This window comes from Raphanus sativus, chromosome 4 (assembly GCF_000801105.2).
Source record: "Raphanus sativus cultivar WK10039 chromosome 4, ASM80110v3, whole genome shotgun sequence".
NCBI classification, from domain to species: domain Eukaryota; kingdom Viridiplantae; phylum Streptophyta; class Magnoliopsida; order Brassicales; family Brassicaceae; genus Raphanus; species Raphanus sativus.
In genome coordinates, this window is record NC_079514.1 from 15,209,829 (window position 1) to 15,232,906 (window position 23,078).

At 31.8% G+C, this 23,078-nt stretch overlaps 2 protein-coding genes and 2 non-coding genes across 7 annotated transcripts; 3 read left to right on the forward strand and 1 right to left on the reverse strand.

The window, feature by feature from the left end:
* Positions 1-8,148: 8,148 nt before the first annotated feature.
* Positions 8,149-8,234, forward strand: LOC130512224 (small nucleolar RNA snoR14). The gene has a single exon (XR_008945781.1). It is a non-coding gene; the product is annotated as a small nucleolar RNA snoR14 (small nucleolar RNA).
* Positions 8,235-8,305: 71 nt separating this feature from the next.
* On the forward strand, positions 8,306-8,395 carry LOC130512209 (small nucleolar RNA Z101). Its single transcript, XR_008945766.1, has one exon. It is a non-coding gene; the product is annotated as a small nucleolar RNA Z101 (small nucleolar RNA).
* Positions 8,396-12,624: 4,229 nt separating this feature from the next.
* LOC108830435 (histidine kinase 4) lies at positions 12,625-18,115 on the forward strand. 4 transcript variants are annotated; one of them, XM_057007886.1, is made up of 8 exons: positions 12,625-12,932; positions 13,528-14,032; positions 14,109-14,734; positions 14,807-15,275; positions 15,374-15,472; positions 15,933-16,615; positions 16,698-17,201; positions 17,610-18,115. In XM_057007886.1, exons 2-8 carry the CDS (start codon positions 13,535-13,537, stop codon positions 17,851-17,853), a joined length of 3,123 nt encoding a protein of 1,040 aa, XP_056863866.1. In that variant the 5' UTR covers positions 12,625-12,932; positions 13,528-13,534; the 3' UTR covers positions 17,854-18,115. The 4 variants fall into 4 exon arrangements, with proteins under 4 accessions (XP_056863866.1, XP_056863865.1, XP_056863867.1 ...); XM_057007885.1 differs by having other exon boundaries at positions 13,533-14,032; XM_057007887.1 differs by lacking the exon at positions 12,625-12,932 and adding an exon at positions 13,069-13,442.
* A 4,082-nt stretch (positions 18,116-22,197) lies between these two features.
* Positions 22,198-23,041, reverse strand: LOC108829613 (uncharacterized). Its single transcript, XM_018603235.1, has 3 exons — positions 22,806-23,041; positions 22,293-22,614; positions 22,198-22,224 (listed from the first exon to the last, which is right to left on the reverse strand). Exons 1-3 carry the CDS (start codon positions 23,039-23,041, stop codon positions 22,198-22,200), a joined length of 585 nt encoding a protein of 194 aa, XP_018458737.1.
* Between the last annotated feature and the right edge of the window lie 37 nt (positions 23,042-23,078).

Here is a 23,078-nt window from a genome sequence, read left to right on the forward strand (position 1 = left end):
ACCACCTGCGACTGATATACCATGTAGAGATAACCCAAGAACACCGTGAAATCCCTCACTGAATCTTCAGATAATCCCATACAAAACACCAGTGCGAAAACCCCTTGTGCTCCACTATGCTCTCAACTCCAATAACTTGCAGAATATGAAGAAATCCGAAACTCCAATGCATATAGTCACACACGCCTTGTGACTGTCACACACTCCTTGTGACTGCAGATCGAAGACAGCTCTGAAACCTCTGTTTCTTATGCTAACAGCCTGCCACCATATCCACTTGTGAGTAACCTGAAACCCTTCTCACATAGTAGCAGATTCTTGCACCCTTGGAGAACTGTAGAGAAGCCCTGATTTCATAAACTCGAAATCATCTCAACCGATTCAACTGACTTGTGAATCCTTCCTCCGTAAACTTGTGCAACTGTAGCGAAGAACGTCGAACAGTTTTCCTTCTTCCTCTTGTAAACCGACAAATCTCTTTGACCTGATCTGATCTCGGTGTATTACTCTGATTAGGGTAACACCACGTGACCACCAGCTTCATATGTCTCTCCTCCTCGAGACGTGGACTCCAGGAATCAATGAGCCTATGCTCTGATACCACTTGTTGCGCTCTGATACCACTTGTTGCGGAATTCGTGGTTCTTCTGATACCACTTGTAGAGTCAATCGTAACTCTAACAAGACTTCCTTGGGGATTCGTAGTATCCCCTGGTCCCTTTGATCTTTCCCATTGATTCAATCCTTGTTCATGACACAAGAGTTTTTAACCCAGTTCGCGGCCGCAGCACACTACATCTGGGGTGGATCCAGGATCCACAACATCCACTATGAAGTATCGGAAAACACCTCCGATGTGGTTTACAAGATCATAACTCTCTCTGTTCCTGGGTATGCAAACCCTAGAGAGTATAAAGAGATAATACAAGAGTACATGGCTAAGAGCTAAGCCTAGAACAACAAATCATCTCTAGCTTACTCTATCTCTCTAAGAGACGCCATGGAAGCTCCCTCTGGATGCTTGAGGCTGCTGCCTCCCAGAAGCTTGGCTTAGAGATCTCTGTCGTGATCTCTCCTTCTTTGTATTGTCAGCACTTAACCTAATGGGCTTTATCGATTAGGCCCATAGGTTGTCCATGCGTAACTTGTGCAACTCGGCCCAGCCGATGAACAAGTCCGATGGGCTTGACCAAACCTCACATCAAAATATAATAAATGAAAAAAATTAGTTAGAATGAAAAATCATATAAATCACGAAAGTTGTTCATCTTATCCAGTACCGTGTAGCTCGTGCGGACCAAAGAAACCGGGCCCGTTATATGTGTCCTAAGAGTCAAAACATCAAATCCTCAAAGTTCGAATATGCACCTTTTAATTTTTCTTTTGGCGGGTACGAATTGAATGTATATGTTGACAACCTATATTATTTTATTTTTTTGAAGAAAGGCTTCAATACCTATATTGTTTCCCCCGCGATGCTTAACGTTGATTTTATGTCTTCGTGAATCGTGGTTAGTTGAAAGTGCCTTCTTAAAAAGAGAAAAAAAAACTGGGGGCAACACCTGTGATTGACAATGGGTCCATCCAGCCTAACAAACGGAAAACGAAAATTTAAAGATACTTTTCTCTTTACAGGAACAGTTCATATAATTGTAGACAAGTGTACAAAAACTTAACGAACTGCATAAACAACACATCGATTTTCAACTTGAGTTTAAAAATTGCAAAACACCTATTGCATTTATGTAACTTTTATAATTTGATGTATAAAATATTTATTTACTTAAGCAAGTGTTGATGGTCTAATAATAGTACACATATCAGTTTTTATGTTTGAAGTTAAAATTTATTTTTCTACAAGATGTTATTATTAAAATCAAAATTTCTAAAATTAACTCCGACTTGAATGAAGTTTTAAATTCTATGGATTCTTAAATATATTTATTTTCTTTTATTTTTGCTTGTTTAGTTCTTACCCATCTATACATGTTCTATATTTGACAACATTTATATTTCTGATGTTACCTCTTTATGATCCTATGCAGAAACAATAATCAGTATGTAAATAGATAATTCTTGTTTACAAAGAAAGACAAAATTTAACAAAGTTGTCATTCTTAATGATATGTTAAAAGGTTGAAAGAAAAAATATTATCAGTAGTGATTAAGAAAGGCACTACAATGTGTTTTAAGAATTGTGGCAAATTCAGTGACGGACACTGTAAGCCACCATAGATTATAATTAACCATAATGAAACCATTTTAGGGCATCATTATTGCTGAGACTATTTTGAATTCTTAAAACAAAAAAAAACAAAGGACGCAGGAAAGAAGCAAAGAAGAAGCAGGAAGGACCAGCAAAGACGTTACTTAATTAAAAACTTTTCTCTTTTGTTTGTTCCTATGGTTTACATATTAGTTAAAAAGTTGAAGGCCTATTAGTTCACAAGACAAGCTATTTTCTTTTCAAAATACAAGCTATTTTGTCTGTCTCACATATATTCAGGGATTTCAATTATCAATACTATTAAAACAGGAGAACTTTTTATCGACTATGTTTTAGACTATCAAAAAAGTTACAGTCCAACTAATATATTTGACTTATCTTATCCTAAATAATAATTATCGCAAATCTAACTACCTCTTTATTATTTTGACAACAATTTCATGGTTAAATAATTAACTAATCTTATGAAATTAATATCAACGTGCACTTCTATAATGATTTCTACAAAATCATTGTCTTCCATATAATACATTCATAGTTTTTGAATCCATCCAAATGTCTGTGACCTTTTATGAGTTGATTCTATGAAATAGATATCGACGTCCACTTCTTACAAGTAGATAAAATCATTGTCTTCCATATAATTCATTCGTATAATATTTCTCATATATATAACATATATAACATACTTAGTGTAATTATATATAACATAATTAATCATATTAATCATATTAATGGTCCAACCATTACATTTATTTAATTTCTTAATATTTCTCTTATAACCAACTTAATTATTATTAAATATATACTATACCTAACCAATTATTTTAATATTTTCAAAACAAGATCTTTAAAAATATATTCTTAAGTATCTTTTACTAAGATTACATCTTCATAATATCTTTTAATATATTTTATTTAAAATGTAAATACACATTCTTTTTAATATTTACTTTTAAATCATAAAAGTCATAATTAATGACTAACTGTAGTTAAAAACGATTTTTAATTCATTTCTTATTCATATACTAAGAAATAAAATTCTATAGTATTTATATATATAATTTATATTCATAATTAAATTCCCACATCAAGTAATAAATATAAAGTAACTTAATCCATCTATTAACTATTTTCTAAATTATAAAATAACATAATAAAATAAATGCATGAGTTTTACAACATATTTCAACTTATTAAAACAAATATTAAAGTACGATATATAGAATAATAAATAATTTCATAAGTTAATATATATATGTATATATTAAATATTTTTAAATTTTTAATTTATTTACAAGTACAAGGCGGATTAAATGACAATAGTTAATTTTTTTAATAATGCTAACCAAAAATTATAATAATAAAATAAATTTTACCAGTATAAAAGATTACAACAAAATTGCGGGTTTAATAGAATTTTAAATAGAATGTAACTAGATTACATATAAAGTCATCGATGTTATCGGTTTAGCTGCGGGTCCGGACCGGGTTATAGAATATTAAATCTAACACTTCATATGTAAAATTTAAAAGTATGTACGCAATCAAAATTGCGGATTTAATAGAACTTCTAAATATAGTTTAACCAGACTACATATAGAGTCATAGATGTTATCAGTTTAACTGCGGATCCGGACCGGGTTACAAAACACTTCATGTGTAACATTTAAAAGTATGTACGCAATCAAAAAAAATATCACTCGAAAACAATCCCGCCTTTTTAAAGACGGATCAAAATCATCAAATGCAAACTTTTAAGATTGATAATAATCTTAAACATTTAACAAACGCAAAAGATCAATTCATAGGATGATGAAAAAAAAATCTTGCCCGCCTTTTAAAAGGGCGGGTCAAACTCTAGTTATTCTTAATTACTGTGTCTACTAAATTTATTTAAAACTAAAAAAGCCACGGTGAGACAAGCTCAACATTTTACTTCTTTTTTGAGAAACTCAATATTTTACTTCTTCCGTTTCAATAAAAACTAGATTTTGACCCGCCCTTAAAAAGGGCGGGTATATTTTTTGTTGGAAAAATTATTTATGTAATAAAAACTATGATTTTTGATAAATTATATATTTTAAAATTTTATGACTTATTTTGTTATTTTAAATATGACTAAATATTTGAAGACTCTAGATAATTCTAATCCGTAATATGATTTTATTTATTGAACCCGAAGTTCAACTTATTTTACACTGATTTTTTTTAATTTAAATAAAATATTTTATATCTTCCACCCTCTCTGTATTGAAAAATTTATTTGTGCATTTAAAAATATTTTCTTTAATTTTATTAAATTTAGTTTATGTGATTTAGTTTTTATTTTCAATGAAACTATTTTTAAAAAGTTGAGATAATTTAGACCCGTATTATGATTTTGTTGATTTAATCATCTGTTATTTCAACTTGATTTTATTTTGAGGTTTCATTTATTAAATTCTTTCAAATAATTAATAACGTGAAAGATTTTTTAGAAAAATATGGCGTAAATATTTAAGAAACAAAAATTTTTAAAATGGTAAGAAATGAAATATTAAATACTATTTAATATAATTGGAAAATAATAACTTTTTATTGGTTGCAAATACTGACGGCAAAAAAGTACATACAATATTTGTAATTAATTGGAAAAGTTAGGACCATATTTATAAGAAGTATTATGCTTTAATAGTATAGATGCTCATGCCTAACTGATTTTATAAATTGATAAAAAGATTGTTTATTTTGTAAAATAATTATATTAAATGAAAAATTAAGTGACAATAAATGTAACACATTTCTATTTTTATTTAAGTTATTATTTTATTCATAAAAACATGGCTTTGAATAATTTTTTTGATTACGTTATTTTCCACCGGTTGAAACTAAAATAATTTTATTTATTGAACCCGAAGTTAAACTTATTTTACACTGATTTTTTTAATTTAAATAAAATATTTTATATCTTCAACACTCTCTGTATCGAAAAAATTATTTGTGCGTTTTAAAACATTTTCTATAATTTTATTAAATTTAGTTTATGTATTTTAGTTATTATTACAAATTTAACTATTTTTTAAGAAGTTGAGATAATCTAGACCCGTATTATGATTTTGTTGATTTGATCATTTGTTATTTCAACTTGATTTTATTTTAAAGTTTTATTTAATAAATGCTTTCAAATAATTAATAACGTGAAAGATTTTTGGAAAGCTATGGCGTAAATATTTAAGAAACATTTTTTTTAAAAAATGGTAAGAACTGAATTATTAGATACTCTTTAATGTAATTGCAAAATAATGACTTTTTATTGGTTGCAAATACTGCAGACGAAAAGGTACATACAATATTGGTAATTAATTGGAAAAGTCAGGACCATATTCATAAGAAGTATTATGCTTTAATAGTATAGATGTTCATGCCTAACTGATTTTATAAACTTATAAAAGACTGTTTATTTAGTAAAATAATTATATTAAATGAAAAATTAAGTGACAATAAATGTAACATAGTTTTATTTTTTTATTTAAGTTATTATTTTATTCATAAAACATGGCTTTGAATAATGTTTTTGATTACGTTATTTTCCACCGTTGAAACTAAAATATTTTTTTTACTAAATTGAACATTTAACCATATATAAAACTTAGTTATTACATTTTTGATTTTATAATTGGCACAAAATCTATATTGATTAACTAATAAATAAAAATCTGCACTATTATTATTATGTTAATATAATTAATGATGTGTATTAACGTTAAGGTAATATAATTAATAAAATTATTAAGCTAATGAAATATGGAAATACAATTAATGTAATACTACTATTCATGTTTCCAAACAACTTTCATTTAGAATACTATACTTGTTTCCAAACATCTCCAAAATGTACTTCAACTTTAATAATATAGATATCATGATTCACACAAGTTCAAATAACTTTGTTTATGGGTTTCTAGTCCATACTCCACTAAGCCCATTATGACGTACGCATCAGAATTACGTTCATCACATTCAAGAATACATTTTCATGCTAAGGTTACAAGAATCTAACCTAGTATTCATCATATTTCATTCTCTTTAACAATCCAGCAATCTCAGCTTCCATCTCACTTTAATGTTCTTATAATCACATTGTGGGCTCTCCAATCTCTTAAATTTTCCAGTTTCAATTCCTTTTATGTTTCTTACAAACGCACGTGGTTTCTTTTAATACATTTCTTTCGATATTTTCTGTCTTCATCTCAATCGTTCTCTTGAAACTTAATGTTTCTCTCATCGCCTTGTCTGTTTTCTTAAGAAACATTATTGATTCAGCTTTTTGTATTTTAACCATACTCTCTAAGTTGTCGAAACCATGGGTACGGTGGCGGACCCCGGATTTTTTTAAAAATGTATCAATATATAATTTAAAATAAATACTTTGAGTTATGTAACTTTTTCTTTCTACCGTCAACTATTTTAAAAAAAAACTGAAACATCTTTTCAATTTCTTTTAATATTTTGCACAATCGATTCATGCTTGCTACCCAAACACATGAACTCAAATTTTAGTGAACTTCATACAATAAATTACATTTAAACATGCTCCAACAACAGAAACCAAAAAGTTAAATTTCACAGTTGGGGATTGTCCGTTTGGGAGCTGTGGAATACGCCAGAGACTCAATGGACCACTGCTTGGAAACGGAGACGGCAACAGCGCCGGACAAGAAAAGAAAGGAGCAGACATGGATGAATTTAGAGTTTTGATTACACTGCTTCAGACAATTAAATGCCCGCGTTACTTTATTCTACGTTCTTGGTTGAAATATGTGTTACTGTTTGATCCAACCGATCGATGATAATTCGCTACGTTCATCGTTCGTGTAGCATTTATGCGGTCGCAAAATCAGTGAGACGGCTGCGTTTTTGAACAAGATGATATCTAATATCTTTATAAAGTCAGTGGCATTTAGATAGAAGTCTCTAAAAGACTAATTAGTTTTTTTTTTGAAAAGGTTTTCTTTGTTTATGGTTTTTAGGGGTGTATTAAATTTGAAATTTGAAATGATTTGGTTTTAATAAGTTTTTAGATGACTGTAAGAGAATCTGAAAATTTTGATGTGATTTTTGTAAAACAAGTCTAAAATTTCATTTAAAACTACGAGATTTAGATATTTGTTTTTATAGCTAAGAAACCCTTCTCAAACACTTTAGAAATACTTAAACCACATTAAAATTTCCAATTTAAATTTTGTTTAACAACAGTGGATTTTAAAGTATTTTATAAAATAACAAGTTCAATAATTCCGAATTTTAAAATGTTTTTTTTAATTTATGTTTGAATAATGGTGAATCTGTCATATTAATATAAATCAGCTCAAATTCACCTCAAATTCCTAGTTGAACTCCCTTATTATAGGTTTATCGTCTTCTTTGATTCTGGTATAAGCTTCGTTTTTTTTTTAAATTTATGCCAATGTTTAAAAAATCTGCTGTGATGAAAAACTTCGGGCGACGGAGATGTAGCTTTGTTCTTTATCACTGACGGTTAAACACAAAACTCAAGAATTCTGAGCTTTTCCTCTCTTTTTTTTGTAAGAGCTTTTCCATTTTTTCCTTCTCACTCTATATATTTTTGTTCTTCTTACTTTATACTCCCTCCGTTTCATAATAGTTGATATTTTAGAAGGATAATTTTGTTTCAAATTAGATGAAGTTTTGAGATTTTAAGGTTACTTTAACTTTATTGGAAACTGTTCAACCAATTAGGTTTTATACTCTTTTTTGTTATTGGTTAATTGATTTTAAAATTATATCTTTAAAATATTTTTATTAAAGAAATATAGTTTTCTTAATCTTTGTGCACTAGAGTAAAACATCAAATATTATGAAACGGAGGGAGTATTAATTAAGCTCTCTTTGTTTGCCTAAGTCAAATAGTTTTGTAGTCGAGGTGACGATAGAAAATTCACGTCTTTCAATCCCCTGAAACATATTGTGATGTTGTTGTGTTATTTGGACAGGTTTTGATTGACTTATAAAAAAAACTGAATCATTTTCCAGTTTTTATTTTAAAAAGATATGTGTGTTTATAGGATATGAGTTACTGAGTACATAAAGAATCTCATAAAAAGGGATATTTTGCGACTGATTTTATGTTTGATGTTTATTCACTTTGGAGAACTGATACTCAGAATCAAAGTTTTCAACTTCTATGTTTTTTCTTAAAGTTATCTTCTGTTTTGGCTGGGCCGCTACTCGCTAGGCATATGATTTTTTCCTTTTTTTTGGGAAATGATGAAACATGAAACTGTATTTCATGGGTATTTCGTCTAAATTTTTTTTTGTCATCAACTTCTGAATATATTGACACTACCTTATGATTATCTGATATACCCGTATTTCAATTTTTATACTGAATATCTTTATGTTTTATGCATAATTATTTTGTTGTACGCTGCAGTTTTTTTGTTTCCTCTGTACCTTTTTTTTTTTTTTAAGTTTCCTCTGTACCTTTCAAAAACCAGAAATAAGAGGAGAGAGCGATGATTAAGATTATGATGGTAAAAGATAAAAATCTATATTTGACATCGTCTGATGAATTTTGCATGCATGATGCACTACTATCTTAATCTCGTTCTTCTCCCTTTATTCCTTTTAGTTAATATGGTTAATTTTACAGTTACAAAAAAGGATATGGTTAATTTTATTTGTTCAAACCTGGTTTTCAGGAACTTGTAGTCTGGCGAATAACATGTTTATTCGATTTGGTCAGAAGCCGATTAATATTTTTGTAAATCATGTTCCCCAATATTTTGTAAATTGGGTTAGCTGACCAGAACCGATGGACGTAATGGTTAGTGGTTAAATGAATCTTAATTAATTGGTTTTGCAATCTCGTTGTCTATCTATTGGTGCCATCACTTGACACCTGAAACGAAACGAAGATGACATTAGTCCTGACTTTCATGCCTAGAGTTTCAACAGTGATAGAAGGCCGTGCCAATAATGATAACGGGCCATGGAAATAAACTTAATTATCTTGTGCCTAGAATTTCGACGATGATAGAAGGTGGGTCTAGTGCCATTAATCTTAAAGGGCCATGGAAATAAACTTAATTATCTAAACGACAAATTTGCAGGCCCAATTCAATTCATGCTGACGTGTTAGCTTTTCCTCTCCTATTATCTGACGTGGCATAACTATCACTAGAAGGGATGAAACTATTCTTTTTTTTTTCTTTTTGGACAACAGGGAGGACTATTCTAAGATTAGTATCATTTTAATTCGAGTGTGAAATCTTTGTTTTCACCTAGCTCTACAACTATCTTTTTCTCAGTCAAAGAATCATTGATCGATGTTGATTTAGGACTGATAATTATACTTTTAACATAGGATATGATATTTAATGAATGAAGTTGATCTTATCTCTATAGAATATTCTATTGGACTTTTGAATTATCATTGATTGAGATAGTAATTATGAAATCGTGATTGTTTATTTAACCTTTGAGGAAAGGACGATTATGCCTAGCTAGCCTGCTTTTTGACTTGTGAAGTCTGATGAAGTCTGAACTAATAACCATTTTGTGTGAATTGTTAAAATTTATAAATGCATACTACAGAATAGGTTATAACTTACGAATACACGACTAATTTAGTTGATGAAATTAAGATGTTTTGATATAGTTTATACTGATTGCCGAGCATGTGGCCAAGAAATAATTATAGAGTAAATACAAAAACTTGAAAAATTATATTTTACAAGATCTTTAAAAATCCAAATAGAAGACGATAATTTGTAACCACCAAATGGTTTAATGATATAAAGTCAAACATGAATCTCACATGGCCGACACACATTTTTCTAGCACCACTTCCTTTGTGTGCCTTTCTTTTCCCTCCTTGTGTACTACTAAATCCATATATTCTACTTTTACACCTTTTGTGAATAAAAATACAAATTAGTGATCTTGTCGAAAATATCGTGTGTCCCTACATGAACATGGATGCTTTATTAGAATCTCACGTCGAAAACTCAAGAAAATTACCGAAACTCGCCTTATCTTTCAGTGTTTTGGTCAAAAAATGTATCGTGGTTTTTTTGTTGGTATTGGGTCTCGAGTTAGGCCGCTAGTCCCGAGTACGAGGCATCGAAACGGACCCGTTTTGCAAGGAATCATGATCCAGTTCATCAAGTCTGATGTGTCACACTTTAAAGAGCAGAGTTAGCTTTCTTTCTTTTTCTGGACGAAGAGCAGAGTTAGCTATAGAGGACTGACTTCAACATTACTTGTTTCTAGCAACCGCAAAATTTTCTAGAACTGATAGCTTATAAGTTATAAAAGGACGGAGCTTCGTCCTTGACAAAAAAAAAAAAGGACGGAGCTTCGTATTAGAATGATATTCTTTCAATATACAATCTGGCTCTCGACTTATAATCACTTCAAGATTTTTTTTTGGTAAAAAAATCACTTCACTTCAAGATTTGAGTATTCCATATCAATAAAAAGCATGTTTTTCTTGTTCTGATGTACTATATGTTCAGCTTTTCCCACTTCCGAGTTTATGTGCAGTGTATGCCCTCCCTAGATAATAGAAGTATATCAAACTGCATGAATTAGTAGAAAAGGAAACAATGGTACCTCTACAACTTACTTACGACTATAAATTAATAAATATGATAAATTAATAGTTTTCTTATATTATGTTCAGCTTTTTTAAAATATGGTAGAAATCAATAGGATAATAATTTTTAAAAAATTATATATATAGTTCTACAAAAATAATAAATTAAAAAATATATAATTTATGTAAGTATAAAATGTATTATTTATTTTTTATTCATGATGGAGTATATTCTTATTTCTTATATTTCAATATATTTTAATAATATTTAGTAAAATATATCTAAAAATATAAAAGTCGAATTAAAAATTTTAGTTAATATATATGTAGTAAAATTAACTGGTTTTAATTTATAAAAATAAATATAGAAATAGAGAAATATAAAAACAAAAGTTTATAAATTATTAACTCTACAAACTAACAAATTATCACAGTTCTAAGATTACTAATTTATAGAGGTTTTTACTGTAAATTCCAAAACCCATCATCTCTTATAAGACATTTCCAAAAGAGTTTTTGAAAAATTACAACTACAATCATTAATACATCAAGAAGAAATATTTTCATCAATCCATTTCTCAGTTTTCAAACGCAAATCTTCATTGCATTGACTAAATATGATATATTTACACACTGTTTTTTTTCTTCTGGAGGTTCCTGTTAGACACGATGCTCTGTCAATGGAAAATACCCCCAATACGTTGTTTATTCCACATAGTATTTTTTGGAGCATTAGTCAACATATAGCTGAATCATGTACCAATATTCAAATATACATACTTCACAAAAATGTGCGTGAAAATTCTTTGAAATTTACATATTAAAATAATACCATGTGCTTGATGATTTACAAAAGAAATTTGTTCACTTTTTAAAATTTATATACACTCCTTTGCACCAAAAACTCATGCATTTGATGCAATGTTTAAATATTGTACGTGGCTTTGGAGTGGGCTAAAAGTCAGGCCCATTATATGAAGGAAAGGACAGGGGTAGTATCGCCATTACGTGGCTATCATGTTGGTATATCAAGAAAATGCCTCTGGGGCCAGATCTGCGCTTTGTCGCGATGTCATTATCACCAAGATATGCGATAGCGACAGGTACAAATTTCTATTTTCAGAGGGGAAAAACTTCCTTTTTTTTAGATAACTATGCTTTATTACACAAAAAATAATATATAACGCATTTTTCCTTGTCATGAAAAAAGATAATTAAAGTGTAAAGATAGCAACTGTTCTAATTAATTTCATGAAACCTTTAGACATGGTGACACAAAATGTTAAGATAAAACCAAGAAAACAATTAGCTAGTACTTCTTCTATTTTAATTTAATGTCGTTTTAGATTTATACAATAATTAAAAAACATAATTTTTAATGTTTTCTAAATATAACACTTTTGTCTATATTCATAATTATATTTCAACTAGATAAACAAACTAAAGAATAAAATTGATTTATTTTGTATTTTTAAAATGTATTTATTTTGTAGAAACAATTTACTTTACAACAACTTTTAATACTGAAATGTAGTATGTAATAGTTAAAAATGGTTTTTAAAAAAATGTAGTATGCAATAGTTATACAAAAATAGAGTGTAACTAATAAGACAAGTCTAGTGTCACAACAATTAGTTCCATTCATGATAATTTTTTGAGGAGACATGGCTTTTGTTGGATCAAATCATGAGCCATTAAGAAAAAGTTCAAAACTTTTCTTCTTCAAAGTTGGACTCAAGTTAAAGAGAGATAGAGAAACCACAAAGCAGAGAGCTACAGAGACATAAGAAAAGAAAAATTGAAAAAGGAGTTCAGAGTAAAAGTGTAAAACAACTGACATAGACGCAGAGAGAGAGAGAGAGAGAAACGTATCTGTCGAAAATCTATAAAATTCGATTCAATTTTTATTTTTACTTTTAAAAGCAACAAATCTGACCAAAGAAAGAAAAACTATATACAAAAAAAAAGGGAAAGAGGAAAGAAGAAGAACAAGAAGAGCTTGAAATGGAATACATTTGAATATGTTTTTGAGTCATGAAGCAAAGCTTTAGGGTTTGTTTAATAATGCAATGTTTCAATCCTTCCTTTCACAACTCATCACAGGTAATGAAAAAATTCAATTATTATTATTTTTGATTGTTAAAAAATTTCAATCTTTCTTCTCCATGTGCGCCTCTCGAAAATTTCGGCTTTATTTAAATTGTGGTTTGTGCTTCGTTGTTCTTCTGCGCTGTTGTGTGCTCTTTCTTTGTTTGGTCAAGGCCTTGTTATTTTTTTTGTTTGTTTGTTTGGAGTTGAGAACAGTGAACATAGCTGTGAACTCGTTCCGAGAAGAAACATCAACTAAACATTTCACGCCTGTAAAGAACCTTATGATTAGTGTCTTGTTTAATCATTTCTCTGACAATTAATTAACTGAAACCCACCCCCATTTCTTTAATTAATTTTTTAAGCTCTGTCGAAAACCTTCGGAAACAGAGCAAAGTTCCTTCTTTTGAGAGTCCTCCCATGCGTTGAGAAAAAGTTTCTTGATTTTGCCAAAAAAAACTTCTCTTTTTGGTTTTCTTTGCTTTGTTAATGTATTGTTGATAATCACGCAAAACAATGTTTATGGTAAACTCTTAATCATATATCCCTACTACGCATGCTCATACGAATGCACAAATAACATTCCTCTGTCTCTCCAATTGTTTTGTAGCTCAGATATGAACTGGGCGGCACTCAACAACCCAAATCCTGAAGAAAAGGAGCCAAAAAGCAGCGATTTTTATCACCTGGGCGCTATAGATTTGCCAGAAAAACCCAGAAAGATAGATTTTTGGCGTTCTGGGCTAATGGGTTTCGCCAAGATGAAGCAGCAGCAGCAACAGCTTCAGCATTCAGTGGCGGTGAAGATGAACAGCAGTAGCAACGAGCAAGTGGGTAACAATAAAAAGGGGTCGACTTTCATACAGGAGCATCGAGCTTTGTTACCAAAGGGTTTGATTCTGTGGACCATCTTTGTTGGGTTCATAAGCAGAGGGATCTACCAGTGGATGGATGATTCCAGCAAGGTTAGAAGAGAAGAGGTTTTGGTTAGTATGTGTGATCAGAGGGCGAGGATGCTGCAGGATCAGTTTAGTGTTAGTGTTAACCATGTCCATGCTTTGGCTATTCTCGTCTCAACGTTTCATTACCATAAGAATCCATCTGCAATTGATCAGGTCAGTGTTTTGCCTTTAATAAAGGTCAAAACTTTTCAGATTTATAATTGAATAGTTGACTTTTCTTGAATGGCAGGGGACATTTGCGGACTACACAGCGAGAACAGCGTTTGAGAGACCGTTGCTAAGTGGAGTGGCCTACGCAGAGAAAGTTGTGAATGCTGAGAGGGAGATGTTTGAGAGTCAGCATAATTGGGTTATAAAGACGATGGACACAGGAGAGCCTTCACCGGTCAGAGACGAGTACGCTCCTGTCATATTCTCTCAAGACAGTGTCTCTTACCTTGAGTCACTCGATATGATGTCTGGCGAGGAGGATCGGGAGAACATTCTGAGAGCTAGAGAGACAGGGAAAGCTGTCTTGACAAGCCCTTTTAGGCTGTTGGCTTCTCACCATCTAGGAGTTGTGTTGACCTTCCCTGTCTACAAAGCTTCTCTCCCTAAAAATCCTACTGTCCAGGAGCGCATTGCAGCCACTGCAGGGTACCTTGGTGGGGCGTTTGATGTGGAGTCTCTCGTTGAGAATCTACTCGGACAGCTTGCAGGTAACCAGGCGATAGTAGTGCATGTGTATGACATCACCAACGCATCGGATCCGCTTGTCATGTATGGCAATCAAGATGAAGAAGGCGACACATCTCTCTATCATGAAAGCAAGCTTGACTTTGGAGACCCTTTCAGGAAACATAAGATGATTTGCAGGTAAGATTAGGATCTTTCAATTTAAAAAAAAAAACACACTTTCTTGTCTGAAACATTATTCGAAAAATGCAGGTACCTCCAGAAGGCGCCAATACCGTTGAACGTACTCACAACAGTGCCGTTGTTCTTTGGTATTTGCTTCCTTGTTGGTTACATACTTTACAGCGCAGGCGTGCACATTGTTAAAGTGGAAGATGATTTCCACGAGATGCAAGAGCTCAAAGTCCGAGCAGAAGCTGCTGATGTAGCTAAATCGCAGTTTCTCGCCACTGTGTCTCACGAGATCAGGACGCCTATGAATGGAATTCTCGGCATGCTTGCTATGCTTCTTGATACAGAGCTTAGTTCTACTCAGAGAGATTACGCTCAGACCGCGCAGATTTGTGGCAAAGCTTTGATTGCGTTGATTAACGAGGTTCTTGACCGTGCCAAGATCGAGGCTGGGAAGCTGGAGTTGGAATCTGTGCCTTTTGATATCCGTTCAATACTAGATGATGTTCTTTCTCTATTCTCTGAGGAGTCAAGGAACAAACGCATTGAGGTATTAAAGAGTGTATAAATAAAGAGAAAGCCTTTTTTTTTTGTTTGTAGTAGTAATTGCTGTTTACTAACTTCTTGATTATTTTTTGAATTTGGCAGCTTGCGGTTTTTGTTTCAGACAAGGTACCAGAGATAGTCAAAGGAGACTCAGGGAGATTCAGACAGATCATCATAAACCTCGTTGGAAACTCTGTTAAAGTTAGTCCCTTTCCTCCTATGTTCTTGTCTAGGTTCGGGTAGTTCGGTTTTTGAAAATTCTACCAAAGTTTGATTTCGGTTTATATTTCGTTTTGATTTTGTTAAAATTTCAGAAAAGTTCGGTTTAGATTTTTGGTTTGGTTGTAGTTTTTTAATTGTTTTTTTAAAGAAAACCAAAGTAACTGATTGCTGTTAATTTTGTTAAAATTCCAGAAAAGTTCGGTTTGGTTGTAATTTTTAATTTTTTTTAATGAAAAGTTAGAAAACCAAAGTAACTGATTGGTGAACCGAAAACCAAACTTATTTTTAAAACTTACCGAATCGAACCGAACTCCTAACCAAACTAACCAAAATTTAGGTTCGGTTAGGTTCAAAACGCGAGCCCTATTAATCTTGTCCCCTGTTGAAGTAGATTGTTGTTTTGATCAAGATGTTGTCTTTTTGTTTTGTTTTGACACAGTTCACAGAGAAAGGACACATCTTTGTTAAAGTCCATCTTGCGGAACAAGCAAAAGATGGAGCTGAGTCTAACGGAGTAGTGTCTGAAGATATGATTGTTGCTTCCAAACCGTCGAGTTACAACACACTGAGCGGTTACGAAGCTGCTGATGGTCGGAACAGCTGGGACTCATTCAAGCACTTGGTCTCCGAGGAGGAGCTGTCGTTGTTAGAGTTCGACACTTCTTCCAGTAACGTCAGGCTTATGGTTTCTATCGAGGACACAGGTATTGGAATCCCTCTAGCTGCGCAGGGACGTGTCTTTATGCCGTTTATGCAAGCGGACAGCTCCACTTCGAGAACCTATGGAGGTACTGGGATTGGTTTGAGCATAAGCAAGTGTCTGGTCGAGCTTATGCGCGGTCAGATAAGTTTCGTGAGCCGTCCGCGTATTGGAAGCACGTTCTGGTTCACTGCTGTGTTTGACAAGTGTGAGAAATGCAGTCTGAAGAAGCCTACCGTTGAGAATCTTCCTTCTAGTTTTAGAGGGATGAGAGCTATTGTTGTTGATGCTAAGCCTGTTAGAGCTGCTGTGACTAGGTATCATATGAAAAGACTTGGGATCAATGTTGATGTCATGACAAGTCTCAGAACAGCGGTTTCTAGTGTTACTGGAAGAAACGGTTCTTCTCCTCTTCCATTAGGGTAAGTAAAGGGTTTCAATCTTTTTTTTTTTTCTATTCAGTTGTGTTGGGGGTTCCGTCTAAAGCTTCAATCTTTTTTGCAGAACAACGAAACTAGATATGATCTTGGTGGAGAAGGACTCGTGGATATCTACTGAAGATATAGACTCGGAGATACGTCAGATGAACTCAAGAACCAACGGAAACGTGCATCACAAGACACCGAAACTGGCTCTTTTCGCGACGAACATCACCAACTCGGAGTTCGACAGAGCTAAATCAGCAGGGTTTGCTGATACCGTGATAATGAAGCCGTTGAGGGCAAGCATGATCGGCGCGTGTCTACAGCAAGTTCTTGAGCTGAGGAAGACGAGACAGCAGCATCCTGAGGGATCATCACCGGCAACGCTCAAGAGTTTGCTTACAGGGAAGAAGATTCTGGTGGTTGATGATAATATGGTGAACAGGAGAGTAGCTGCAGGAGCTCTGAAGAAGTTTGGAGCAGAGGTGGTGTGTGCAGAGAGTGGTCAAGTTGCTTTGGGTTTGCTTCAGATTCCACACAGTTTCGATGCTTGCTTCATGGATATTCAAATGCCACAGATGGACGGGTAAGCCTTTAAACCGGGTCATTTGGTTTTTGGTTAGTTCGGTTCAGCGTATATTTTACCGAAATAATAATAACCTAAAATAAAGTTTGATTCTGTTATAGTTTGGTTTTTGAAAATCCTATTTGAGTGTTTGATTTTTGTTATATTTTGGTTTAATTTGTTAAAATTTCGGATAAGTTAGGTTAAATTTGGTTAGTTCAATTTGAAAGTTAGTTAGTTTGGGTTTTGTGTATGGTTTGGTTAGTTTTTCTTTCTTAAGATAACCGAAGTAACAGATTGCCGAATTGAACTCCTAACCAAAAATTTTGGTTCGGTTCGGTTCAAAATTTCAGCCATAATTTAGACTCATTAGCTTTGGTCTTGTACTGCTTGGTTTTAGATTCGGTTTAACTCTTGTTTTGTTCTCAGGTTTGAAGCGACTCGTCAGATAAGGATGATGGAGAAGGAAGCTAAAGAGAAGACGAAGCTGGAGTGGCATTTACCGATTCTAGCCATGACGGCTGATGTGATCCACGCGACATACGAGGAGTGTCTGAAAAGTGGAATGGATGGTTATGTCTCTAAACCATTCGAAGAAGAGAATCTCTACAAGTCTGTGGCCAAATCATTCAAAGCTAACCCAATCTCAGATTTATCATGTAGCCAAAGTTGAAGAAGAAGAAGAAAAAGAAAGAAGAGTAAGCTCTTTTATGATCATCGTGTCGGCAAAACAAACATGCAACTGGGTGGTTCGAGTGTACATATAGGGTTCAGAGATTTTGAGAGTTTGCTTTTGATCAGTAATAGTAATGTTTGTGAAACGACGGTTCAGGTGTTGATATTAATCCTTACCGGAGTTCGATTTGTACCGAATCCTTTTTGTTTTTTATTTTATTTATTTCAAGACATACTAATAAATATCGATTCATTCGGTATAGTATAACAAACGTCTTTATACATGTACATACCCAAAAAGGCAAAAACTTGGAGGATGACAAAGAAAAATCTCATAAACTTGTTGACTTGTTGTAAGTAACTTAAGTTGGAACGTGTAACCTGTAGGAAGATTGCAACCATATGTCCTTTCAAAAGGGTAATGATATTAGGTGAGAGACTTAGACGTGGTCCTCCCACCAACTCACACAGGCAAAAGATCATCGATGGGGAGCTGCAGAATGATGATAGAACTCTGCCATTGAATTAGCTTAAGGAAAAAAAGTCATGTGATGCCTGATAGAACACTTAGACAGAGGTTGGTTGCAGGTTTTGCGGAGGTCGTCTAGTAGAACAGAAATAATTGTTGTTGCAAAATGGCAAGTGTTTGTAAACAAGTTGAAGATTTCATTTAGGTGAATCAAGAAAGTATATGAAGACGTGATGTTCCATGATCAACTGGGCTCCAAGCGAAGGCATGGAGAACCTCCAGTGTTGCCGCAAGCAAGAGGAAGACTATCAAACAAGTGTAGTTTTGCAGAGCAAGAAAGGAGGGAAGCTAGCTGATTCCCTTTCTTTTTGGTTTAGCATTCAAAACTAGTTTCATGCTACAGATATTTCATTTGTTTTGTTTAGTACAAAAAATCTTAAAAATTTGATACAAATTTGTTTTGTAAAATATTTTTTTTGCATGATATAAAAGATAAAATTAAAAGAAGTTGTGAATCTATATACTTTATAAATTTTTAAACTTAGTTAAAAATTATAATAACACAAAACTTAAGAAAAAATTATAATTTTTCATAAATGTTTTCTCTTCCTTTATGTAATACTTTTATATAAGTAATTATCTGAATAAAATCTGTTAAATCATATGTTATAATAATAATTATATAATTTTATACATTTAAAATTTCAAATATAACCAAGATATACATGTATTTATATATTGACAGCTCAGATCGGATATTCACTTCCCAAAATTTTAATATTTGTGATTTGCTTCGATTTTAACGGATATTGAAATTTAGTATTTGCTTTGTTTCGAAAGCTTACGGATATCCGGAATTTTCAGATCGAATAACAACGAATAACGAATCGAATCAAATTTAACGGATAAAATGTCTAGCCCTATGTATATGTGATATAATGCGCTAAAACAAACTCTAAAACAAGTTGCACTTGATGTACACACATATTTTTTGATAAATAAATTTAGCACATTTTAAACAAAAATTCAAGTGGGCTCCAAAGAAAAATTGTTAGAAGTCTGGTTTTGTGTCTTGTGATAGATAAGATATGTGCCTTGCACGAAGTAAAATGTAAAATTATAATGTGAATATTATAATTTACACTTTTTCATAGATTATAGAAATTGGATTAGAGAAATTGACTAGAATAATTCTCAAAAAGTTTTTGTCACAAATTTAGCCTCCAAAGATCAAATTGACCAAAATGTTTCATTAAAAAGGTAAATTTATGTTTATGTCCATTTGGTTAACTAATCAAAACCTTAGGGTTTAGAGTTAAAGGGTGTGATTTTTGGTTTAAGGTTTAAAATTGTATAAAATTAAAAATAAATACTAAAATTTTGAAAATAATTTTTTAAAAAATAGTTTCAAAAGTCATTTTCAAATTTCAAAAAGGAAATTTGAAAGAAAAAATTGAAAAAAATTTGAAAAACATTTGAATTTTTTTGAAAAAACAATTAAAATTTATAAAAACTTAAAAGTTGAAAACATATAATTCGAAACTATAACAAAGCTAAAAAAAAAACGAAGCTGGAGTGGCATTTACCGATTCTAGCCATGACGGCTGATGTGATCCACGCGACATACGAGGAGTGTCTGAAAAGTGGAATGGATGGTTATGTCTCTAAACCATTCGAAGAAGAGAATCTCTACAAGTCTGTGGCCAAAATCATTCAAAGCTAACCCAATCTCAGATTCATCATGTAGCCAAAGTTGAAGAAAAAGAAGAAAAAGAAAGAGTAAGCTCTTTTATGATCATCGTGTTGGCAAAACAAACATGCAACTTGGTTGGTTCAAGTGTACATATAGGGTTCAGAGATAAGATATGCGCTTTGCACGAAGTGAAATGTAAAACTATAATGTGAATATTAAAGTTTACACTTTTGCATATATTATAGAAATTGGATTAGAGAAATTGACTAGAATAATTTAAAATTTTTTTTTGTCACAAATATAGCTTCCAAAGATCAAATTGACCAAAATGTTTCATTAAAAAGGTAAATTTATGTTTATGCCCATTGAGTTAACTAATCAAAACTTTAGGGTTTAGAGTTAAAGGGTGTGATTTTTGGTTTAAAGTTTAAAATTGTATAAAGTTAAAAATAAATACTAAAATTTTGAAAATATATATTTTTTAAATAGTTTCAAAAATCATTTTCAAATTTCAAAAAGGAAATTTGAAAGAAAAAAATGAAAATAAATTGAAAAAAATTGAAAAAAATTTGAAAAACATTTGATTTTTTTTGAAAAAAACGATAAAAATTTATAAAAAACTTAAAAGTTGAAAACATATAATTCGAAACTATAAAAAAAGTTATCTTTTTATATTTTTTTTGTTTTTTAATAATTTTGCAGATGCTGAATCTTCACGACAATCTCTTCGAGCAGTCGTTGGACCTCTTCTCGGGGCTGAACTCGTTGCAAGAAGTTTACCTGGACAACAACCCTTTCTCTCATTGGAGTATTCCTGAGACCGTTAAGGAAGCGACTTCTCTCAAGATCCTATCACTCGTCAACTGCAACATCGTCGGAATGATTCCTAATATCTTCAGCTCTGAGACACTCCCGAGCCTTGTTTCTTTAAAAACTATCTCAGAGAACTACAAGGAGGGTTGCCTGAGAGCTTGGAACGCTCGTCGTTACAACAACTCTATCTCAGTTCTCCACATAAGAATTCGTGAATCGTGTTATTCTTATAACAAATTCTCAACTCTATAGAGTGTTATTACTCAAAACTTCAAATTTGAAGTTTCATATTTTTCATTGGATTTTGGTCCTTACATTTACATATTATATTTATGATTTTTAAATATTTTATCCTTTAATCTTTTCAATCATAAATATTTCAAATTGCTTTTATAATTTTATTTTTTTACAAATTAAATTAAATAAAAACTTTAAAATAAAATTTTATCAAAACTAGATTTAGATAATAACAGTATTAGAAAAGAAACTTAACAAATGCACTAATTGATCATATATGTAAATATTACGAAAATAGCTTTATAGAATAATGTAGTATTTTACTTGTAATTTAATTATGTATTTCTATATTAAATTTTATATTTTAATGTATCCTTTTGTTAATTAATATTTCTATAGTATTTTATATGTGTTATTTATTTATAAAGTTTTATGAATTTAAATTAAGTATCATAAGTATAAGGACCATAACATAAAATATAATTTCTTTTGAAGTTATTTTGAAGATTTGCTTTTGGAGAAAACTAACTTAAAACTTCAAATATAAAGTTTTGCAAATTTCAAACTAGAGTGTCTTTTTGGAGATGATTTTAGAACTCTTCTCCTTTATCTTTCATAACTTTTTGTTATTTTTGTTATTTTTTTCTGTTTAAAGCTAGTGTTAAGAACCTACCATTAATCATGCTCTAAGTTACTATTTGATTTTCTTCACAGGTGAATTTTAATGAAAAAATATTTCAAAGCCTAAAATTTTTTTTCATCCATTTCTGATGAAAATGATTTGAAGAATTTACCAAAATTTGCATCCAGCCAAAATGAATTGGAGAAGGTACATATGAAGTAAAAGTTAGATATCTTATGAAAGCCTAAACATCTCTGTAGTCCCAGCCACCCTAGTTGGAGTGTTGTTTTTACATTCTTCGAGATTATTTATAAATACTAATATTTTTTTACGTAATTTACGTTGTCATAACCTTGTCCTCTTACATCACTGATATTTAACTTAAGATTAGCCAATGCATTTCGAAGAGTGGTAAAAATTCCTTCTCCTGTTTTGTCTTTGATTTCCAAGAATGACAAAAAGAACTCCTCAACCTTAGGTGAATCCGTAGAAAGATCGACACATCGAATTAAAAAAAGTCACCTGCTCTTTGCAACTAACATTAGGAATAGTATCCAAAATGATTGAAAAACACTTCGCCTCTTGAATCTTCTTTAATATTACCATCCTAATCTCATTAGCAAGTAATTCTATCAACTCATTTTGAATCTTGTGACTAAGATAATAATACTGAGTTTCACCTTTGTCAACCTGTCGAATGTGCTCCTTCATTACTTCTTCAAAGCCTCCAATCATCTTAATAAAAGCCAAGAAGTTTCCACTGTTTGGATCACTAACCTTTTCGTCGTCTCCACGAAATGCTAAATTTCTTTTTGCTAGAGTCTTTACCACTGCGATTATCTTCAACATCACATCTCTCCAATGTTTCTTCTCCTTGTTAATTACCTCCTCCAAATTCTTATCAAGAGTTTCACTCTTTTTCAGCCTAATTTCCAGCTCAATCCAGCGGCTCATGCAAACAACATGGTTGAGAGTAGTTTCATGATTTTTCAGCTATGTGAAGCATTTCTCCAATCATCATATCCAATAGTTACCAAAAGAAGAGGAAAGGTTTCTTGTGTGAATAATTTACAGCAAAAACAAAAGACTTTATCTTTAGATTTTGAGTAAACTAACCATCTCATGTCTTGTTTCTCTCCATTGCTCATCCTTCTTGTATAACATGAATAAGGGAAACATCTTTCAATATCATCTCTTGGAAAAAGATAATCAACTGAAGGTCTTGTAGGTGGACCTTTCTCAACCAAATAATCTCTCATTCTCTGTTCAGTTTTCTTCCAATTTCCTGGATCATCCATATCAACATCTTCATGGAAGCTTCCAATATCACCAATTTTCTCTTGGGATTCCATGTTTTCATTCTCAGATTGTTCTTTGTCCACATTCATA

Coding starts and splice junctions, on each gene's coding strand:
- LOC108830435 (XM_057007885.1), top strand. CDS start 12,899: ATGTTTCAATCCTTCCTTTCACAACTCATCACAG. Junction 14,735..14,806: donor AAACATAAGATGATTTGCAG/GTAAGATTAGGA, acceptor CGAAAAATGCAG/GTACCTCCAGAAGGCGCCAA. Junction 17,202..17,609: donor CAAATGCCACAGATGGACGG/GTAAGCCTTTAA, acceptor TTTTGTTCTCAG/GTTTGAAGCGACTCGTCAGA.
- LOC108829613 (XM_018603235.1), bottom strand. CDS start 23,041: ATGGAATCCCAAGAGAAAATTGGTGATATTGGAAGCTTCCATGAAGAT. Junction 22,615..22,805: donor GAGAAACAAGACATGAGATG/GTTAGTTTACTC, acceptor GCTGGAAATTAG/GCTGAAAAAGAGTGAAACTC. Junction 22,225..22,292: donor TTGCTAATGAGATTAGGATG/GTAATATTAAAG, acceptor TCCTAATGTTAG/TTGCAAAGAGCAGGTGACTT.